The sequence below is a fragment of the Homalodisca vitripennis genome, chromosome 2, assembly GCF_021130785.1.
Source record: "Homalodisca vitripennis isolate AUS2020 chromosome 2, UT_GWSS_2.1, whole genome shotgun sequence".
NCBI lineage: Eukaryota > Metazoa > Arthropoda > Insecta > Hemiptera > Cicadellidae > Homalodisca > Homalodisca vitripennis.
Window position 1 is genome coordinate 108,025,541 of NC_060208.1, and position 20,781 is coordinate 108,046,321.

Genomic DNA, 20,781 nt, shown 5'->3' on the forward strand with positions numbered 1-20,781 from the left:
ACTATTTATGTCCAAAGTTTGGTATCTGTACCTTTACAAGTACAAGATAATACTTTTGTATAAAAAGTATAAAATGGCAGCTAGAGACTAAACAACACATTATTCTCTTCATGTGTTTATAATAGCTTTTTTTGTTTGAAATGAGTACTATCAACCACAGAAGTTTGTAACACTCTTTGCTGAATACTCTGTTTGCATGTATATATATATATATATATATATATATATATATATATATATATATATATATTACACAACACAAATCACGATCACACATGTACACCATAGAAATGGAAGGTGGATGACATATCAACCCCTGCATTGTTTGGTAATAACAAGTTACCTACTTGTAGGTCATTAAAAACAATCCTGGGTCGAGTCACTATAAATTATAAATGTTGGTGAACTTTCTAGAATTAAATAGAGAAGGTTTTTCAAAGTTTTAAATATACCTTTAAGCTACCCATATGTTTGTAAACATTTCCTCAAAATTTAATTTAAATAAATAGTTGATACTGTTTTGAGATAAATATCTCAAATGTGACCAAAGTGTATTTTATATATGTTTATAAATACATAAATGTATTCTAAAATTTTTATGTTGTGTTTAATATAAAAAGATAAAATTGTGACAAAAATATCTGTACAGTCACCAAACACCGTTAAATGGGCAATGATATAGAAGCTTATGGAAAAAGGACATTATCCAATATACGTATCCAATATAAACTATCGCACATATCTAGTTTCAAAGAGGTATCTACGAACGAATCTCAAGTTATTCTATATAAAAATATATGGAACATAGTAGATAACTGCTAGAAACTTAATAATTTAAATTTGTAATATTAAATGCTGGTGTACAATAGAATTGTCCGTTGCTCTCAATGTGTTTTGGTAGATAAAGCATAGGTGTTGTTTTTTAGGTTTGAAATTAATCCAAATTATTTATCATGAAACAATTATTTTTAGTTTATTTATTGCAAATATGTGTTCTCTGTAGGTACAATATTGTCGTTTCCTTTTATAATAATTATTAAACATTAATTATTAAAACAAATTTTAATTCTTTTACCACAAGAGTTTACTTTCACCATAATAAATGTATTTCACTAAATATTCTGTAGAAACTGGATATACATATAAATATCCATATAGTATTAAAGTTTTAACTTACATAACTGGAAGAACTAGAAGTGGAGGAATCAGAGGACGTAGCATCAGATGACTGCAAAATTTAGTTCAGCATTAATTTTATAAAAACATAAAATGATATACAAATATAATAACAGCACTGGCGTCAACGTTTCTGATCTGAGACTTTTAGAAAGACTTGTAGCAACCATAGATTTAACCATAAGAGCTAAAAATGAGTGCTAATATATGCAACGGGAATGAAGGATGAATTAAGTGTTACAATCAAAATGTCTATCTAAATTTATTAACTATTAAAAAAAAACACTTATAAGTCTGGTCTAAAACTAAGGTATTTTTCAATCAATCTTCAAAGAAGACTTCTTTTTCATATCTCTTCGGCGGGTCATAAATTTCTTCAGTTGGATCTTCACAAGTTGAAATTTCAGAAGAATGCCGCTTTGCTTCCGACTGAAAAGACAGATGAATATTTTATTTGTTAAATAAAAGAAAGAGATAAAAATGCTAATAAGTCTAAAAAACTAATGTGTAAAAAATGTGATTGATATCAACATTTTTGTAATTTAAATTGAATCCACTATACATTTTATATGAAATAATGGTGATGAACTAAGTTTTATAACAAAGGCAGTGTTAAATAATTGCATAATACTATTCTAGCAAGTAAATGATGTTTTTATGTACTTAGAATTCAAAGAATATATGATTTAAGACAACTCATACATTTATTTTATAAAACAAAAATAACACAAGTATCTAGTCATTAAAATTAAAATAGTTTTGTCTTAAAAAACATAAAAAGTTTTTTAATTTTAAATATTTGAGTATTACATGTACTTATGGACTTTATAAAGCTTTATATAATAAAAACAGCTCCAGTTATTTTTGAAAAGTTCTGAGATGACAAAATTATACATAATTGAGAGATGTGTATAATACTTTGCGACTAAAAAAATAATTTATACAATTTTTAAATGAATCTAATTATTCAATAATGAAAGATGACACTTGTTGGACATCACCTTCATTAGTAAAAATATTATGATTACGGACACTCCCAGCTTAAAGGTCTACCAACCATCATATACAATAATAGTGAATTATTTACAGCCCACACTAACTGTACTTCAGTTCTAAATAATATTTTTCATTATGAAACAAGATAATTTATTTACATTTTAGAGATTTCTAATATTAAGAATGGAATGTTTAAAAAATTATAATGTTTTAAATCTTTCCCACTATCAATTATGTATAATTTGTAACAACAAAATTGCATGTAATTAAAATAAATTGAATTTGAGCTAGCAAAGAACAAACATAAAATTCAACTCTAGTACTTCCAGAAGAAGCAAAATAAATTTTTATTTTTAAAATCATTTTTACTGTTTAAAAATATTAAATAAAATATTAAGTATTTGGGATTTGGTGACCTTGTGGTTATATATTTAATTAAACACTCAATATTGGGCGCTAAGTAGTACAGAAATAAATTACCTTTTTAGGTTGCCGAGATTTAGTTGGCCTTGGAGGCAGGTTCCATGGCAAATATAACTCAGAAAACTGCAAAACATCAACTTTGCTGTAAACAAAAACTGAAAAGTAAATGATATTCTTTTAGTTTCTGTAAACTGGAAAATTGAAAAGAACTATTTGTGGAATGAAGGTATATTATAAAAATGCCTTTGGCCCACTCTATAAAGTACTGATAAATATTAGATATGTTAAACTTTATAATATTTTATAAACTGACTGGTTCAACTTATTTATAACAATCAGTATACTCAGAGGGGAAGTCTCAGGGGGACGCTCTTCCAAACTGCCTGAGAGAAATAATAAAATTGTTTGTGAGTGGTACACAACCAAAATCAACCAATCTACTATGTCATCAGTAAGAAACCCAAAGTACTGGTTACTGCATATTTGGACTATATGTACGTGGAAAATTATTGAACTAATAGTTTTTTCAGCACAGATAAAAGTTCTACAATTTTTTCAGCAGTGAATGTATTAATATTGTACACTGTTTTTATTTATTACATATTGGGTTGATCCAACATATTAGGGTTTTTTATGCTTCTGATTTTTTATTAGTGTCCACATCACAGAGAGAGTGGATCCAGTACTGAAATTCAGGAAGGACCATCATGGTTGTGGTTTACCATTATATCTACTGTAGCAGAAGATTTCTACAGTAAAAAATAAAATGTTTATAAAGAAGTTTTCTCGTTCCCAAAGGTTATTTCATTAACTTTGGTTATTTTTTATGGTTGCAACACAAGAGATATTAATTACTTTCAAAATCACAGAGGGGGCTATAGGTCCATCCCCTAGATCCACCACTGCCTCATCATTTTTTCCACATTACTAGTTTATTGTTATAATTAGACGGATTGCTCTTAAGTTATGACTTTGTTGATCATTATTCTTGTGTCATTTATCTATGAAACAGTTATTGTATTTATTTATTCCAATGTTTAATCTATTTCAATACATCCAGTACACAATATAAATTAATTACTGTAAATATAATACAGATTTAGATTAAATTTAAAAAATAATAACAGTTTAATTAACAATAATAATATTAATAATAATAACAATCTTAATAAATGCATGACTACAACATAAGATATAGATAAAAACATAAACATTAAAGAGGTAACAAACATATGTTTGCGTGTGTGCAGGTAAACACATATCCATGTTTGACTACAGCAATGATAAATATAGTAATAAACATAAATCTATATATATAAAAGAAAGTCGTGTTAGTTACACTATTTATGAGTCAAGAACGGCTGAACCGATTTGGCTGAAAATTGGTAGGGAGGTAGCTAAGAACTGGGAGAAGGACATAGGATACTTTTTATCCCGTTCCCGATTCAGGATTCTGCCCCACTGGTCTCTAAAAGTTACAGAAATACCCGTAAGAAATGCATTGCAGCAAACATATGTTATTAAGTGAAAGAGCCTGTTCAAATTTAATCAGCTGTTCTTTGTAAACATATATAATGCGAGAAAAGAAATATATGTTTATATCATTTAATTACTATTTTTAAATTTCTTTACACCTATAGTTTGAAAGCATAGAGTAAAAAAACTGTATCTTGAAAAAAACAATTGCCTGAATTCCAAAATGTAAACAAACAACTGTAAATTTGATTGACACTTTGACAGCTGCCTGTGTCATTTTTCTGGGTTAATCAGTCAAACAAAATGAAATTATGGCTACTGACATATAGATTGTCCTTTCAGTTTTACTTAATAATCAGTCAATAATGAAGTTATTTTTTTTACCTTTGCAATAATCTGTTGGTTTTTAAAAAAGACAAACAACTTATTACTTTGATTGCTTTTGGTTCGGATAACTTTGCTTCGCACGAAATTAAACGATTTGCGAGTGTTTGTGAACATTGAGAGGATTATTATAAAGATGCCGCGACCCAGAAGATCAAATCTGTCTCAACAAAGCCGTAATGCAAGAAGGCTTCGTGACGTTGTGAACAATTCTACTGAAGAAGAACGTGAAATCGGACGACAAGAGCGTCGTGTTGGTATGGCCCGACTTCGTGCTTCTCAATCTCAAGAGCAAAGAGAGGAAGCCCGTGAAACAGCTCGCTTGGCTATGCGAAATCGGCGAGCTAATCGTACTGATCAACAACTAGATCAAGTTCGACACGCAAGAAGGAATACATCAGCTGAAGATTTGAATAGAGCATCATTTAGTTATGATTGCACTTATGATTACAGTTCGCATGTATCTGTACTTATTGGTCCAATGGATGTTGTTTGTGGGCATTGTAGTGCATTGAAGTTTGTTGGAGAGTCGCTTAGATTGTGTTGTCTTAATGGCAAAGTAAAATTTCCAATACTGACTCCCCCTCTTGATCCATTGCAATCATTGCTTTCTGGAGAAACGCAAGAATCACGACATTTTCTTGCTAATACTCAAAAATACAATAGTTGTTTTCAAATGACATCATTTGGGACAAACATAATTCAAGAACATGGATTTAATCCGACATTCCAGGTAATTAATAAATATTTACTTTATTTCATGTATTCTTGAAAATGATTTTATGTTTTTATTATTATTAGATGCCTTAACAAAATTGTTGTCTCAATTACATAAGTTTTGCTATCTTTACAGATTCAAGGTCAAATTCACCATCGAATTGGATCATTGCTACCAGTTGTGGATGGACAGTATAAATTCCTACAAATATACTTTATGGGTAATATGGAGGAGCAACTTGATCGCCGACATGAGATCAACACAGCAACGAAAAGAACAATTCTTTCAGATCTTCAGTGTTTTCTTGATGAACATCATGCTTCATCAGGCTCTTTAAGACTGCTTTGGAGCGCATGCCAAGTGATGATTACAAAGTTGTGATAAGAGCAGACAAACGACCAGCTGGAACACATGAACGCAGATTCAATGCTCCAACTATAGATGAAGTTGCCATCCTGGTTGTAGGTGAAAACATGGAAACACGCGATATTGCTCTTATACGTCGCGATACAATATGGATTGTTCCATATTCACCACTACTTTCCAAAACGTTTAAGACACATTGCAACATTGAGTATTGAAATTCAGTAAAATCAATCAAATATGTCTGCAAATATGTTACTAAAGGAAGTGATACGGCAGTTTTTGGAATCCAAGCCTCCAACACCTACGATGAAATCATGCGTTATCAAGTTGGTCGATATGTAAACTGCAATGAGGCAATTTGGCGTATATTCTCATTTCCTATTCATGAACGCCATCCTACTGTTTTATCTTCGTCGGTTCATCTTGAGAATGGTCAACGAGTGTATTTCATCGAATAAAATGTGGTCCAACGTACTGCTTTACCTCCAGCGACAACATTGACCAGTTTTTTTGAGATTTGTCAGAGCGATCTGTTCGCACAAACTTTGCTATACTCTGAGATGCCACGATACTGTACTTGGAACTCTTCATCAAAAAAATTTCAACGTCGGAAGCAAGGTGATGTGGTTACTGGTCATCCAGGTGTACGTTCTACATATGCTCTGGGTCGTATTTACACAGTTAATCCGAAGAATGATGAATGCTTCTTTTTGCGATTGTTGTTGGTAAATGTCCGAGGGCCAACATCATATGAATGACTATGAACAGTGAATGGTATAGTGTGCCCAACATTTCGTGCTGCATGCCAAGAGCTAAATTTACTAGAGAATGATAATCATTGGGACATGACAATTGCTGAAGCGGTTATATCTGCAAATTCAAGTCAGATACGGACATTATTTGCAATCATTATTTCCACATGTTTTCCATCAAATCCACGTGACCTGTGGAACAAATACAAGGATAACATGGCAGAAGACATTTTACATAGGCTTCGTGTTAGTATGAGAAATTCCAATCTCAAAGCTAACGAAGAGATTTATAACCAAGCTTTAGTCTTGATTGAGGATATGTGTTACCTCATGTGTGGCAGTATGTTAGTTAAATTGGGAATGCCAGCACCAAATCGCGGAATGAATGACGCATTTAATCTGGAGTTGGAGCGTGAACTTCAATATGATTTACGTGAATTAGAACAATTAATTCAAACAAATGTACCCCTGTTGAACCCCCAACAAAAGGAAGTTTATAGTACATTAATAAAGGCAATTAGTGATGGAAATGGTGGGTTATTATTCTTAGATGCCCCCGATGGAACTGGAAAGACATTCCTAATGTCATTGATTTTGGCTACTGTTCGTGCAAGATCTGATATTGCAGTAGCAGTTGCTTCTTCTGGGATAGCAGCCACATTATTGGAAGGATGTCGTACGGCTCATTCAGCGCTGAAACTGCCTTTGAATCTTCAAACCATTGAGCAACCAACGTGCAACATATCAAAGAACTCAGCAATGGCAAAAGTTTTAGTAGCGTCAAAAATCATTATCTGGGACGAATGCACAATGGCCCATAAACGTGCATTGGAAGCACTTGATAGAACATTGAAAGATCTGCGCAATGACACAAGATGTTTTGGAGGCGCATTAATTTTACTTTCTGGTGATTTCCGCCAAACACTGCCAGTTATTCCTAGATCGACTGCTGCTGATGAAATAAACGCTTGCCTAAAATCATCAAATTTGTGGTGTTATGTAAAAAAACTACAGTTGACTGCAAACATGAGAGTTGAATTATTAAACGATCCATCTGCTCAAAATGTTTCTAATCAGTTGTTGACTATTGGTAATGGTTGTGTTCCTGTAGACCAAGAAAGTGGATTGATTTCATTTCCATCCAATTTTTGCACCTTTATCTCAACAAAAGATGAACTAATCAGTAAAGTATTCCCAAATATCAATACTAATCACAAAAATAACAATTGGTTGTGTGAGCTAGCAATCTTGGCAGCTAAGAACAAGGATGTGGATGACTTGAACTTTTTAATTCAGAGTCAAATTGATGGTACTCTGCAAACATTCAAATCTATTGATTGCATAACAAATGAAGATGAGGCTATCCTACTGAATTTTTAAACTCTTTGGATGTGCCTGGCTTACCACCCCATAATTTACTTTTGAAGGTTGGTGCAGTAGTCATAATGCTTCGCAATCTAAATCAACCAAAATTATGCAATGGAACGCGTTAGGCTGTAAACAAATTGATGATAAATGTGATTCACACGACGATTCTTAAAGGAAAATTTAAAGGTGAGGAAGTTCTTATTCCAAGGATTCCGATGTCCTACCGATATGCCTTTTGAATTTAAACGAACTCAGTTTCCGATTTGTCTTGCATTTGCCATGACGATCAATAAATCACAAGGCCAATCTTTGAGCGTTTGTGGACTAAATTTAGAAAATCCATGTTTTTCTCATGGACAACTATATGTGGCATGTTCACGTGTCGGCAAACCATCTGCTTTATTCATTCTTGCACCTAATAACAAGACAAAACATGTTGTATATCACAAGGTACTCGACTGAAGAAAGAGAATCAATATTAATAAATTAATGTATCTGTGGCTTTGCTGCTTATTGCGATTTAAATTATTTTAGATAACCTACAAATTGTGTTTTTTATTTTGTTTTTCTATTTAAATTTCAGATTAGTTGTGAAGGAAAAAAATCACATAAGACCTAATTTGATTTATTTTTTACTTTGTCTTTTATTCTGCACATTTCAAGCACCAATGTGGATGCTGTGGACCCTTTAAGGCGGTACGAAGTTCGCCGGGTCAGCTAGTGTAATAAATATATATAAGGCTTCATCAACAACAATACATTAAAAAAAGACAACTTTGGAACTCCAGCAGCGCTAACAAATCTGGCATTCCTTCTGTTGTTGCTCTGATAATAAAAAACAGGTTTGAGGTTGGTAAATTAATGTTGGGAAAGGTTAGATCACTGGGTAGCTTTGTTCACCTGTGTTCTACAATGGTTACAGCTTTTCAAAAATGTGCCTACTGGTTTATTCTGTTGTACGACAATGACCCATTGACTTTCCAGCTTAGATTTGGATTGTAACAGAATTTCACAATTCGGCAGACTGGTTTATACTCAGCAGATCTTTACTCAAGCAGCAGTTCACTGAAGGAGCAACCTCTTCCTGCAGTACTGGAGAAAACGCAAAGTCAAGTGGTGTTCCTTTACTATTACTACTACCAAATTGTTTTTTAGAAAAGGGCTGTGTTGGTTTTTGAAATTATGTTTAAGCAGTTTGTCTGATGTTTTGTCAGGGTCTTAGAGAAAGCACCATGTCCTCAACACATCTTACAATTTTCTTCAAGAAATTGTTGTATTCATTGATCATGTCAGTTGTCTCTTAAAATTTTTACTTCCGCTTCTTTTTTATTTCAAAAAATAAAATGTTCATAAAAACCATACATATTCAAATCACAGGAATGATTTTGTGAACAATCCCACATTAAATACCAAGTTCACAATGAATCAAATTATTTCAGAAGTAGTAATATTTCTAGTTTAATTATTAATTAAACAACACATTATCTCTCAAACATGAACAACATTGCAATTCACAACAATTGATCTGGAAGGGTATTCACTTTCAAAGTCATATTCACTATTAATACAACATTCTCGAAATGCTTATAACACTCGTATTACTACATACTACAGCTTTCATCATCACATCTTCTTCATATCTCAAGAACCTTACATGATATTTTCTTAGAATTTGATGCCGGCATGTTTACTTGAAGCCAATATTTCAAAATCTGATGAATAACCATATCCCTTGTCTGAAATGACCTGCAGCTTAAGAAAATATTGTTTGAGAAGAAGTAAGGGTTTGGCACTTTCCCCATCAGTGCTACTTGTTAGTTGCAGTCGCAGAAAAAGGAATTTCAAAGAACTGCTGCTGCTTGAATATAATTACGATCCCAAGAACTTGATTACTTAAACTTTATAACATATAATTTTTATTGTATAATTATACCAGTTTGGCAAATAATTAAGCTTAAACTGATTATCACTTTTAAAACATTTACATAATTAAAATTCTGATTTAACGGCTAAAATTACAAACTTTTGAGGACAGTTAGGCCAAAATATAAGTGAAATAATATCATTGTATTTCTTTCTATATTTAGGCCTAATATCACAAATAAAACCATATTTTCATTAACAAACAGTTTGATTTGAAAAAAATAAATAACATGTTAATAAAATAAATTATATTTTTGACATAAGCAAGCTATTAAATTAAAAATTTTACTGTTTAACCTCTGTATTTATCGTGTTTATTATAAAATGTTTATTAACCATTGTAAAGTGCTCAAAACATGACTATAACTTAATGTTTGTACACCTGTGTTTGCAACAAAACTGATAACAATGCACATTGTTAATTTATGAGCAAAAAAGTTCATATGATGATATGTTCTAACACCTTTAGTTTTCTGTCTATTTGTTTGTATGTGTTTTTTATAAAGAATTATACTTTGAAGCAGTTAAGAAGTCATGAAACTTGAGAATTTTATTAACCTTTGGTAGACTTAAAAAAAATAAAATATTAACAAAATCCGTTCAGCCCTTTGGAAATTACGCCTGTTTAAAATATTTTAAGTCAAATTAAAAAAAAAAACAAAAAAAAAAAAACAGAATAGTTATACAAAATGCAAAGGATACTAACTATTACTTATTTTTATACCAATTCTAACGGTACCTTTTTCAACAAAATCTGTCAATGCATAAGCGAGCACAAGCACTTTTTAGGTATGCTTGCAAATGCCAGGAGCATGTAGATTTTGTCTTTTGATAGGCATAAGCTATTTTAAATAGTCATACAAATTTTACAAGGTACCTATTTTGAAATTGTAATTACAATTCCAACAGTACTTTTTCCAACTAAATCCGTCAACACATAAACAAGCAAGGTCACTTTAAAAATACGCTTGCACAAGCCAGGAGCAACAAATAACTGATACCTCTTAAATGGGACATGTTTGGTGCTCCCGGTTTGTGCAACTGTATCTTTAAAGTGGCCGTTTCATATTATTATATTATAATTATTATTGTGACAGGAAATGTTACATTTCAAATCAACAAAAAGTACAGTGTTTAGAAAGAAATTTATACCAAAGTTTAGTTCATAACGTTAAGGTTATGTTTTATGGTTAGAATAGAAAAGTAAGATTTTTCTATAAAAACATATTTTTCAAAATCTGGAGGGTCCAGAGACTGCCACTGTCTTAACAGTCCTTTCCTACTGTTATGTATTTATCAGTTTGTTTGGTTTATGTTATTCGCAGTTCAAAATATGCATATGCTCATGCGTGCACACCTTTGCGTGTGTGTATGTACAAGTGTGTTATAAGATCATGTGTGTGGTTATAAATCATAATTATAATTTATTATGGCTATCAGTACCTATGGCAATAAAATTAACTATTTAAAATTTTGTATAAATTAATGTCATTTGTACAGATACAAACAAATTAATTTACTCACATTTTTCATTATATTTTAACCATTATTATGTAAGTGGTAATAGACTTACAGTTAATAGACTTACAGTTCCTTGTTTAAAGTTTGTTATTGATGATGGAAAGTTTAAAATGATAATAGGATTTTAGACATTTAGCATCGTTATATGTATACAGGGATATATTTCAGGATCGTAATCTACCCTCTTTTTCAACTGTACAAAAGACCCTAACACATTAGAAATTGTATCACTTAACAATTATTAAGTGATACTAGAATAACTGTCTAAAGTCTACAATAATTATTGTAACTTTGAGTAACAGTCCATTGCTGCATTTTAAAATTTTGTAAGTTTTAGAGTTTTTTGAACACCTGAAGAGAGGGTAGATATTAATCCTCAAAAAGTAGTGTTATACTTTTTTATAACATATAACGATCACAATCATCCAAAATTCTATTATTCTTTCAAACTTAATCTTTGGCTAATATATATTGCTTTTCTATATTTGTTTGCTATTGAATAGGAAATACAAAAAATAGCATGCAGAATTAATGATGACACAAGTAAAGAAATGTTAAATCAAATTATTACTAGTTGGTCTCATTCATTACAGAGTAGCAATGAACACCTTAATTAAGCAAATATTTAAAATTACCATGCTGTACTAAAAAGTTGTGGATCTGTCAGTAAGATGTAGAAAGATATTCTCAATTAAACAAGATACCTTCACTACAGCTTTATGCTGAATGAAACCAACTAGTATGAATGTAATTCAGTACCATAAGGTGTCTGCCACAGTCAACGTGTTACAGTACACAACTTTCTACAATACAATACAAACAAAAATACAACATGGTACAATAAATATCGAACAATAATATAGAATAGAATAGAATGTCTTTATTGTCTATTATCAATGTACATTGTAATAGACAATGTCAATAAAACTAATATTTCATAAAATCATGTACCATTTAGCAAGCCATTACAGTTAGTACACTTGTCATTTTTAAAACTTAATATGGGTTTAATTATTATTATTGCTACACAATAATTTTATGTTCATAAACCAGTGAGAGTTTAAAGATTTAACAATAGGAATAAAAATAAAACAGTATAAATTAAGAACACAATAGAACAAATAAATAAAAACACGACAGTATAAATAATAAAAAGGAATTCAACTATAAAACAATTAACAATTGATTAGGTAATGGTATCAACAAGGTTAAAATTTATAGAAAAAAATCATCAAGGAAATAAAATGCCTTACTTGTAAGCCAGCTAGACAACTTGGCTGCAAATGGTTTTAGTTATAAGCTTCTAAACGTTTGTGGTTTATTGAAACACTCAATTTGTAAATAAATATGGCTTACCAAACTTAGTCTAAAAGAAGAATAGTGAGCTTGTCTAGTATCATAATCATAGATTTCTTTAAAGCAGTTGAAGTTATTCAGGTTTTCCCTCACATATAATAAATTTTGAAACAAAAAATACTGGGATCAGTCATTATATTGTAATACAAAAACACTGTTTAAAATCATCTTGAAAACCCAAATTGGCCAAATTAATATGTAGTTCAAACCTCCACTGAGGTTTAGTACTGAGCGAGATCAACCAGTATGAATTTGATACTGCACTATAAGGCATCTGCTGCAATCAACTTATTCAGTAATTGATTAAAATATTTTTTCATATTTAAGTTTCAGATAGAAATTACCCTACCTCAGGTGCTGTTTCCGACTCTTCCGATTCAGATGTTGCAGATTTGGAAGACAGTTTGTGTTTACTTTCTGATTCATCTTTCTCTTGCTCTGTTTTCTTCTTGTTGAGCTTCTTCCTCTTCTTAGTATTTTTGGGTTTTTTCGCCTCCTTAAAAATTAATAATGTATTTAGCACACACATATATATTTGTTTTATACAACTTATTAGACACAAATGCAGCATTATAGTTTATTGTGCCGTTTCCCAAAAATGAACTGGAAACAAGAAATGTATTGTATGTAGGGGTTGTCTTATTGCACCTTTCCCATAAAAATAATGGAGTGATCATCATAAACTACCTGCCAACTCTAATGCTAGAAGCCAAGAAGCAACCAGTTGTTCGGTTTAGTGAGCATAATTTCTGAGGCCTAATTCTCCTTCTGCTTGGCTTTCAGGCCAGTCTCATCTTCATTTGGTGTGTTAGTCATCCACATCTCAGCAGTGGCGTAGCTACCTTGGGTGGCACCCGGTGGGGAAGTACAGTAGGTAGTGTCAAGCCATCGAAAGTAAAAAGCAATAAATTTTATATGATAAAGGTTATGGATATAATATTTTTATTTCTTTTTATTATCTATCACTATAGAATAATACAAGTTTAACAATTCACACCAACCAAACACAACACACTTTATGAAACAAATGAGAAATGTTGCAACTGAAACGTCAAAGATCGCGAGTATGGGACGGGGAATCCCCCACGACAGCGTCAGGCTCTTTTGCAGGAATCCCCGAATTATACAAAGAGCTGAGCTAGTGCTAGTGGAGGAATCCTCAAAAAAGAAATTTTTGTGCTAGCAATTGATTTTTTGTTTGTTTGTACATTGTTCTTAAAGTTGAGAGACCGGGTGGATGTCACCCCAAAAAAGGTGACACCTAGTGCGGCCCGCCACCGACACCCCTCTTTGCTACGCCACTGCATCTCAGCACAAAATGGTTAGAAATATGATGTAAGTTTTCTGCCACATCAGACCCAATCCATAGCTCACAATCCCCTATTTGTGATATATTGTAATTATGACATTTTTGTTATTGAGATGCCACCCCGTAAGTGTCTTAATTCCCTGAGAACTCATTATTTGACATCTACTAACAGAAAAATTATTATTAGGTATTACATATGTTGACCTAAGAATATCACCCATATTTTATTTTTCTATCTGTAATAATTCAAAAAATTAATAGAAGGAAATTTTATGGTCACCCTGTATAAGCTTAACCTAAAACCTTCAAACCTGTAATTAAAAACTTAATTTTGGATCTTATTAATATTGAAATACAATGATGTAAAAGATAAAGAAGTTGGGTTTTTAATACGGCCCGATCTTTATTTAATAATTGTCAAACATAATCTATTAATGTTGCACATCCCTAGTTGAGTGGTAGCTGGTTAACTGGATACTGTTCCACCAAATCGAAATCATCAGTTTAACACTCCAGGAACCAGGATTTTAACCCTCGTGTGAGTACATCATTTTCACACCTAATAGATATCACATTATGAATCTACCGTAAATTTCATAATATGGTACGATTCCACAACAAACAGTTTCAAACAAATCCTCGGATATAAACCTAAAATTTCAATTTATCTTGGTACTTCTTCTATTGTCATGTTTTGATAACGAATAAACTTTATTATTAATGTATTTAACCACTCTCTTGATCTTGTTCAGTGTTTCAATGTTAAATTTTCTTAAAAACTTCATAGTTTGACTACCGGATGTGTGATTTGAATTTTTCATTTTATTATGTTTCATTTATTTTCATAAACTTATCGCTTGTGTGGTTTTTATTGGGCAAGGCTGATGGTTCATTATGTATATGTTGTACGCAACTTTTTATGTATTGGTTATATTTATATCCTTTTAGAAATGTAGAAATATAGCTTTTAGAATATACTAGCTGTTTCCCGCTTCTTCGCACGCTTATCGTAAGCTTTGCCCGTGGTTGAGCACTTCTGGTTCAAGCGAATTATGTTTACAACACCGATGTAGATTTGGCCTTGTAGCCACGATCAGGAAAATCTGTCAATAGTACATGTTTTTATATTTGTATCCTTACATGTACTTTATTATAAAGTGGTCTTCTATTCAAGTTTTAAGTTCAATCAATAATTTATTTTTAAGACAAATATACACCATCTTAGCGCCTTCAAATAGTTTTGGCTACTTAATATACGTAACTGTGTCGTGATTGCAGTTTATTACTTGCAGGCGCTTTGAAAACTTTTATGTTTTGTAGCACTGCCTGGTGGTGAATTACACCAATGGGCATAGAATATAAACCTTCTCCATCGAAAAATACATATACATATAAATTTTCATAACGATCGGTTAAATAGTTCACGATTCCATAAAGGACAAACATACAAACATTACCACCTCTCTAAAAGTATGCCTATGTTACTTCCAGGAACGTGTAGAATCACTGTACAAAATTTCACGATGTTTCGTGCATTGGTTCCAGAGTTATAACGGAACATACAAACAAACATTCGCATTTATATATATAGATATATAGCACACTCACCTGGCAAGTGAGAGATCAAGGTTCGAGTTATGGCGGAAAAAATACTTTTTTACTCAATCTTTAATGAGATTTTATATACACACATATATGTATATATATATATATATATATATATATATATATATATATATATATATCTATATATATAAAAATGAATGTTTGTATGTTTGTCCTTTATGGAATCGTGAACTATTGGACCGATCATGATGAAAATTTGTACGTATATGTATTTTTCCACGGAGAAGGTTTATAAGCTATGCCCATCCCTTTCCCGATTCAGGATTCCGCCCCACTGGTTACAGAAATACCCATAAGAAATGCATTGCAGCAAACATATGTTAACGTCTTTTCAAATTTTTAATCAGCTGTTCTTTGTAAACATATATTACACTTATAGTTTTAAAGCATAGAGTAAGCTTAAGAGAAACGACAAATTTTGTTTAAACTGTTTTTGCAATCACTGTTAAACATAGACTTTACTATCCAGATAATACAATTCAAATTTGACGTAAAAATTCAGCTTTAACTGCAATATTTATTTAATATAAACCATGCTCATGCTTGATCAGAAGAGTAATGCAGATATCATAATTACTATCTTACGTTGGCTACAAATATAAAGAATGTTATAAAATCAACCTTAGTTGTTTTATTTTGACAGAAGTATGGTTCTCAAAACTCCGTGTGTACATATTCTCTCGATCGAGACAACAAAGCAAGCTCAATCGTGGCATCGGAGATATAACTAATTTAATCTAAAATTTATTATAGTAAAAAAAAAATTTACTAAGTAATATAAGGACTTCGGTTCTTAAGATTTGCGTGCGAAGCCGTGGGTAACAGCTAGATAGAGGCAGGAATATGGTACATACCTTCATAATACGCCCAAGAGGCTCACGATGGAACGACTATCAATTATCTCAGCAATGTTTAGAATGTGATAGAAAAAGAATAAGTGAATATAGTGTACTGTTTTCAACGGGAAATTGCGTGCGAAGCCGCAGGCAACTTTTGCAAAAAATTATTGAAATGCGCAGCAAAGCGCGCCGGGCCCGCTAGTATATATATAAATATATATATACAGTATATATATATATACTGTATATATTTATCTTCTTTTAAATTTTTGTATTTTGATTGTGAAATTGCATACTAACTTTAAGCTATGGGCATACCAATGAAGAGCAGGGGAAGCAGCTATTCCCCATAAATACTAAAGATTTAATGGTTGTAAATGAATGACACAAAACAATTCAGTTAAGTGACGGTTAATAATCAGTGTTTACCACACTGAATGTTTTGTAATTATATACAAAAATAATTATCCTTAAATGTTTGCTTTGTTCACTTATTCCATTCTAAAATCTTACAAGCTAAGCAACCATTGCTTAATCTCTCCTCCCCAGTTTTGATTCTGAGAACGCCTATGCTTTAATGCTTCAATGATTCGTTAGATTGAAATGATTACATTTTTAAATTAAAGGCCAAGAACACTGAAATATCAAGGTAATAATTACCTACAGCAAATAGATATTGAGTAACATACAATGGATATAGGAGTAAGAATTTACCCTTTTTCTCAAGTGGTGAGAGGAAACAGTCTGCTGGTTGTTGGTATGGTCCACCATTTTCCTATGTTGGTCTATATTATCCATCAGTTCCTTCCGTGAGTCCATTTCGTCCATGTCTGTCTGGTGGTCCATAACATTGTCTGCTAGCTCCCAAAGACTTGTCTAGAAGGCAACATTAATTATACCGTATTAGAAAACAATACCTGTTTATTTTCTGTTTTCATCAAGTAACAGTTCTCAAGAAATGAGAAGTTATGAAAATAAGTATATATTTTACTTGAAGTTGTACTAATATACTGATTTCAATGTAGAAAGATGTCAATAAATTCAAACTATTATGGGTTTGTAAGAGGTTATCTGGAAATTCATTGGGATTTAGTCCCATACTAGTGTATTGTCTAATAGTCCTAAGCAGCTTTTAATTAAAATCAATGTTTATAACCATATTTTGTGTCAAGCTATAATAGCCAAGCTCCGATGGTGGTGGCTTCCTTGTGTGTAAGACTAAACAGGGCCAAGAGCTTGTGTCATGTCTTACATTCAGAGACTGTTTTCGGTTGCTTACTTTTGGAAGACGAAATCGATAGGTTAACACTAGTTACATAAAATTAGCAAGCCTAATAATTGGAGAGAAGCCAATAAGTTAGTCAGTATTAAAGGTTTTATCCAATGGTTTGTGTTATGTCATTGAAGATATCAGGTTAAATGACAGAAATGTTCCTTGTAATTTTTGAGGAGAAATCAATAAATCATTTATTTGGGAGATGAGATAAGTGGACTAAAAAGGGAGTTTTTTTATCTTACATTATAGTGATGGGTCATATTATCATATCTAGAACAAGGCAAGGGAGACCAGAGTCCTAGGACCAGGAAGGGGTGTGGGACGTTGCGTTGACTAACGAGGAAATCCTGAGGTACTATCCACATGTATTATCCAATGGCGTCCTATTTTTTGAAGAATTTTTCTTACCGAGGACCTATTTGGCCTCTTTCTTGCCAACATCGTTTCTTTTAGGAGGCAGAAAATAAGAACCGATCAAAATCACAAGGATCATTTACAAAGTCATAAAATGAATCCTAGTGACAGCCATATCCATCTTAAGGTTAACACACAAATTAGAGTGTTAATTAACATACCAGTTGTAAAACAATAAAATGAAGATATGTCGTGTCGTAATAATGACATGTAATTTTCACAGTAAGTCAAATAAAGTCTGTTCTCTCTAATAATGTATTTTTTTATGTCCCTGGTAAGAACAATTCTTCCAAAAATAGTGGCCTCTGAATCATACCAAACTACCAATTCTGGGGGGAACAGAAAGGTTAGGGAAGTATTATATAATATTAGTATTTTTTAAAATTCAAAGTAATGTTTTAAGGTATATTTAAGGTTTTAATTACTATTATTATATATCTGCTTCATAATTAAAGTAAGCTTGAAGACCAGTTGTATGTTAATAAATAACTTTAAATAATCAATAGTTGTTTTATTTGTTATACAAGTAATAAAATACACAAAGTATTAGTTTAGGTTTAATCAAGTATGTATGAGTGTGGGCCTCGTCCAGTTTCTTGTGTATCGAATTTAGAAGCTGAACTTTTAAGTAAGGATATCTCAGACCATAAAAATATCTATGATTACAATGTAAATATGCCTAGATAAATATCTAGGAACTAATGTCTTCAGCCCAAATGATATGAGATGATGATCCTACAATCAAATTGGTATTATTAACAGCGTTGTATTTCTTAGGTGAACTGGCAGAAGTTTCTTTGTACATTTAGTTATAGGTCCCTACCACTACTAACTCTGCTCTTTGAAAAATTATAAATTTGTAATTACTCAATGTTTGAGTAGTTGTTCGGTTATCTGCAATTATTAAAACGTACCCTTTTTAGATTAAAAACTTAGAAAAAATAAATAAATAATTTATATAAAACTTGGAGTGTATATAAGCCTAAACTATAAGCTCTAGTTTAAATTAGTTGTGTCCAAAAGTACAATTTCCAAAATCTTAGTAAAAAATGAAAATATAATAGAGGTTTTATAATCTTTTCCCCTCTCATAACGTTTCAACAATGAATAAATTTTAAATGTAGCCCATTTTGAACTTGTAATGATAAACGGAGGTTCTAAGGGATGTAAAAATAGTAGTTCATTTTCAGTAGAGTTCTCAAAATATTGGAATTTCGGTAAAACTCAAAATTAAATAACTGGGAACTGTTAAATTATGGATACCTCAAATTAAATATCCCAAAATGAGACTCATACAAAACCGCTGTATTCATAATGAACTTACCCAAGAATTGTCAAAATCTGTGTTTTCTGGCAATTTATTAAATTTTAGTGAATTTGCATCAATCCTAACTGTGTTTTCTTCCTCAACCGAAATTCCATGGTCCCCACCTCTGTGAGTGTTCTGAAATCAGCAACCATCCATATTTATAAAGTACAAACATCATAATTAATTGTATTGTTCGTTCCTTAATAATAGCAAGCATTGTAATTCTAGGAAACTGAAATTTGGCACAGTTAATGTGTCCAGTCCACCCTAGAACTGCCTCCCGACAAGAAAACAATCTGAGGCAAAGAGAGTAGTTTAATATCATTGAGTTGTGTCTGTATACCATACGTGTAAAACATCTGTGCATAATTAATTATAAAGTAATTGCAGATATGCATGCAATACGGTTGTGGCAACTTTATCTAATACTAGAAACAATAAAATATTTAAATAATATATTTCTGATTAAAAAAACCATTCGAATCCCAAGTAGAATATACAGGGTGTCCCACGAGTAACTCATTAAAATTCTCATGTTTTTTCCTCTCTTAAAAATAATGAAAAAAGTTCATATACGCATATGTGCAGAAACGCTTTGTCTTCTATATCTACGTCTAGCGAAAGAGTTGCCCGATTTTCTAGAAAAGGGCGGAAAGAAAGCGGAACTGATGTTTTTATGACGTAAATATAGTTGTTAAATTGGTTGGATTTTATATAAAATGAACTGAAAATTTCAATAAATACGTCTCAGTCTTATAAGACCACCTATTTTTGAGATATCAAACAAAATATACAAAAGTACATTAACTTCATTAAATGGGTAATAAACATGCAATTTTTTAAGCAAAACTTTTAGAGATTTAATTCCGAAGAGAATAATGTAAGATAGGCCAATAATAAACAAACACAAAGTTCACTTAACGCTTAATTAAATCAACAACAGAAAATGTAATATTGGTTTATTAAATGAACGTTCTTCGTAAAAAGAAGACATTTCAATTGCTCATCTTTATTCTAATCTCCACACCTTATAATATATGGTTAAAACAATTTCCCTGATAATTTATGCACAATTCAGTGTATTTAATGAAACCTTTTGTAGCTTTGCTGATAGCACCTCGGTCGTTCTTAAGTAGTTCACAGGCGTATAAAATTCGGTTCAATAATTCTTCTTTGGAATTAACTGGTTTTTCGTAAACAAGTTGCTTTAAATGACCCCAAAGGTCCAGGCGATTTAAATCAGGGAATCTAGGAGGCCAATTAATTGGTCCACCTCGACCAATCTATCTGACTGGAAAAACTTATCTGCAAGTGCTCTCTAACATTTAGTAAATAATGTCTCGGTGCGCCATCATGTTGTAATATCATTAGATGTCTTCTTTCAAGCGGTACATCTTCAAGTAGATCTGGCATATGATTCTCTAAAACGTTTTTGTACACAAGACCAGTAAGGAGGTTTTCAAAAACAAATGGGCCAATTAACTGGTTTCCAATTATACAACACCATACATTTATCATAAGTCAAATTTGAAAGTTCGATTCTACAACT

General features: G+C 31.7%; 1 protein-coding gene across 4 annotated transcripts in view; it reads right to left on the reverse strand.

Moving 5' to 3' along the window:
* LOC124354539 overlaps positions 1-20,781 on the reverse strand; it is a 151,904-nt gene that overhangs the window by 125,749 nt on the left and 5,374 nt on the right. For all 4 annotated transcript variants that reach the window (XM_046805073.1, XM_046805074.1, XM_046805072.1 and 1 more), the window contains exons 2-5: positions 19,248-19,367; positions 16,948-17,109; positions 12,809-12,955; positions 1,178-1,228 (exon numbers count right to left, since the gene is read on the reverse strand). In XM_046805073.1, coding sequence (XP_046661029.1) covers positions 1,178-1,228; positions 12,809-12,955; positions 16,948-17,109; positions 19,248-19,367 — 480 coding nt within the window. The remainder of the gene's footprint in view (positions 1-1,177; positions 1,229-12,808; positions 12,956-16,947; positions 17,110-19,247; positions 19,368-20,781) is intronic.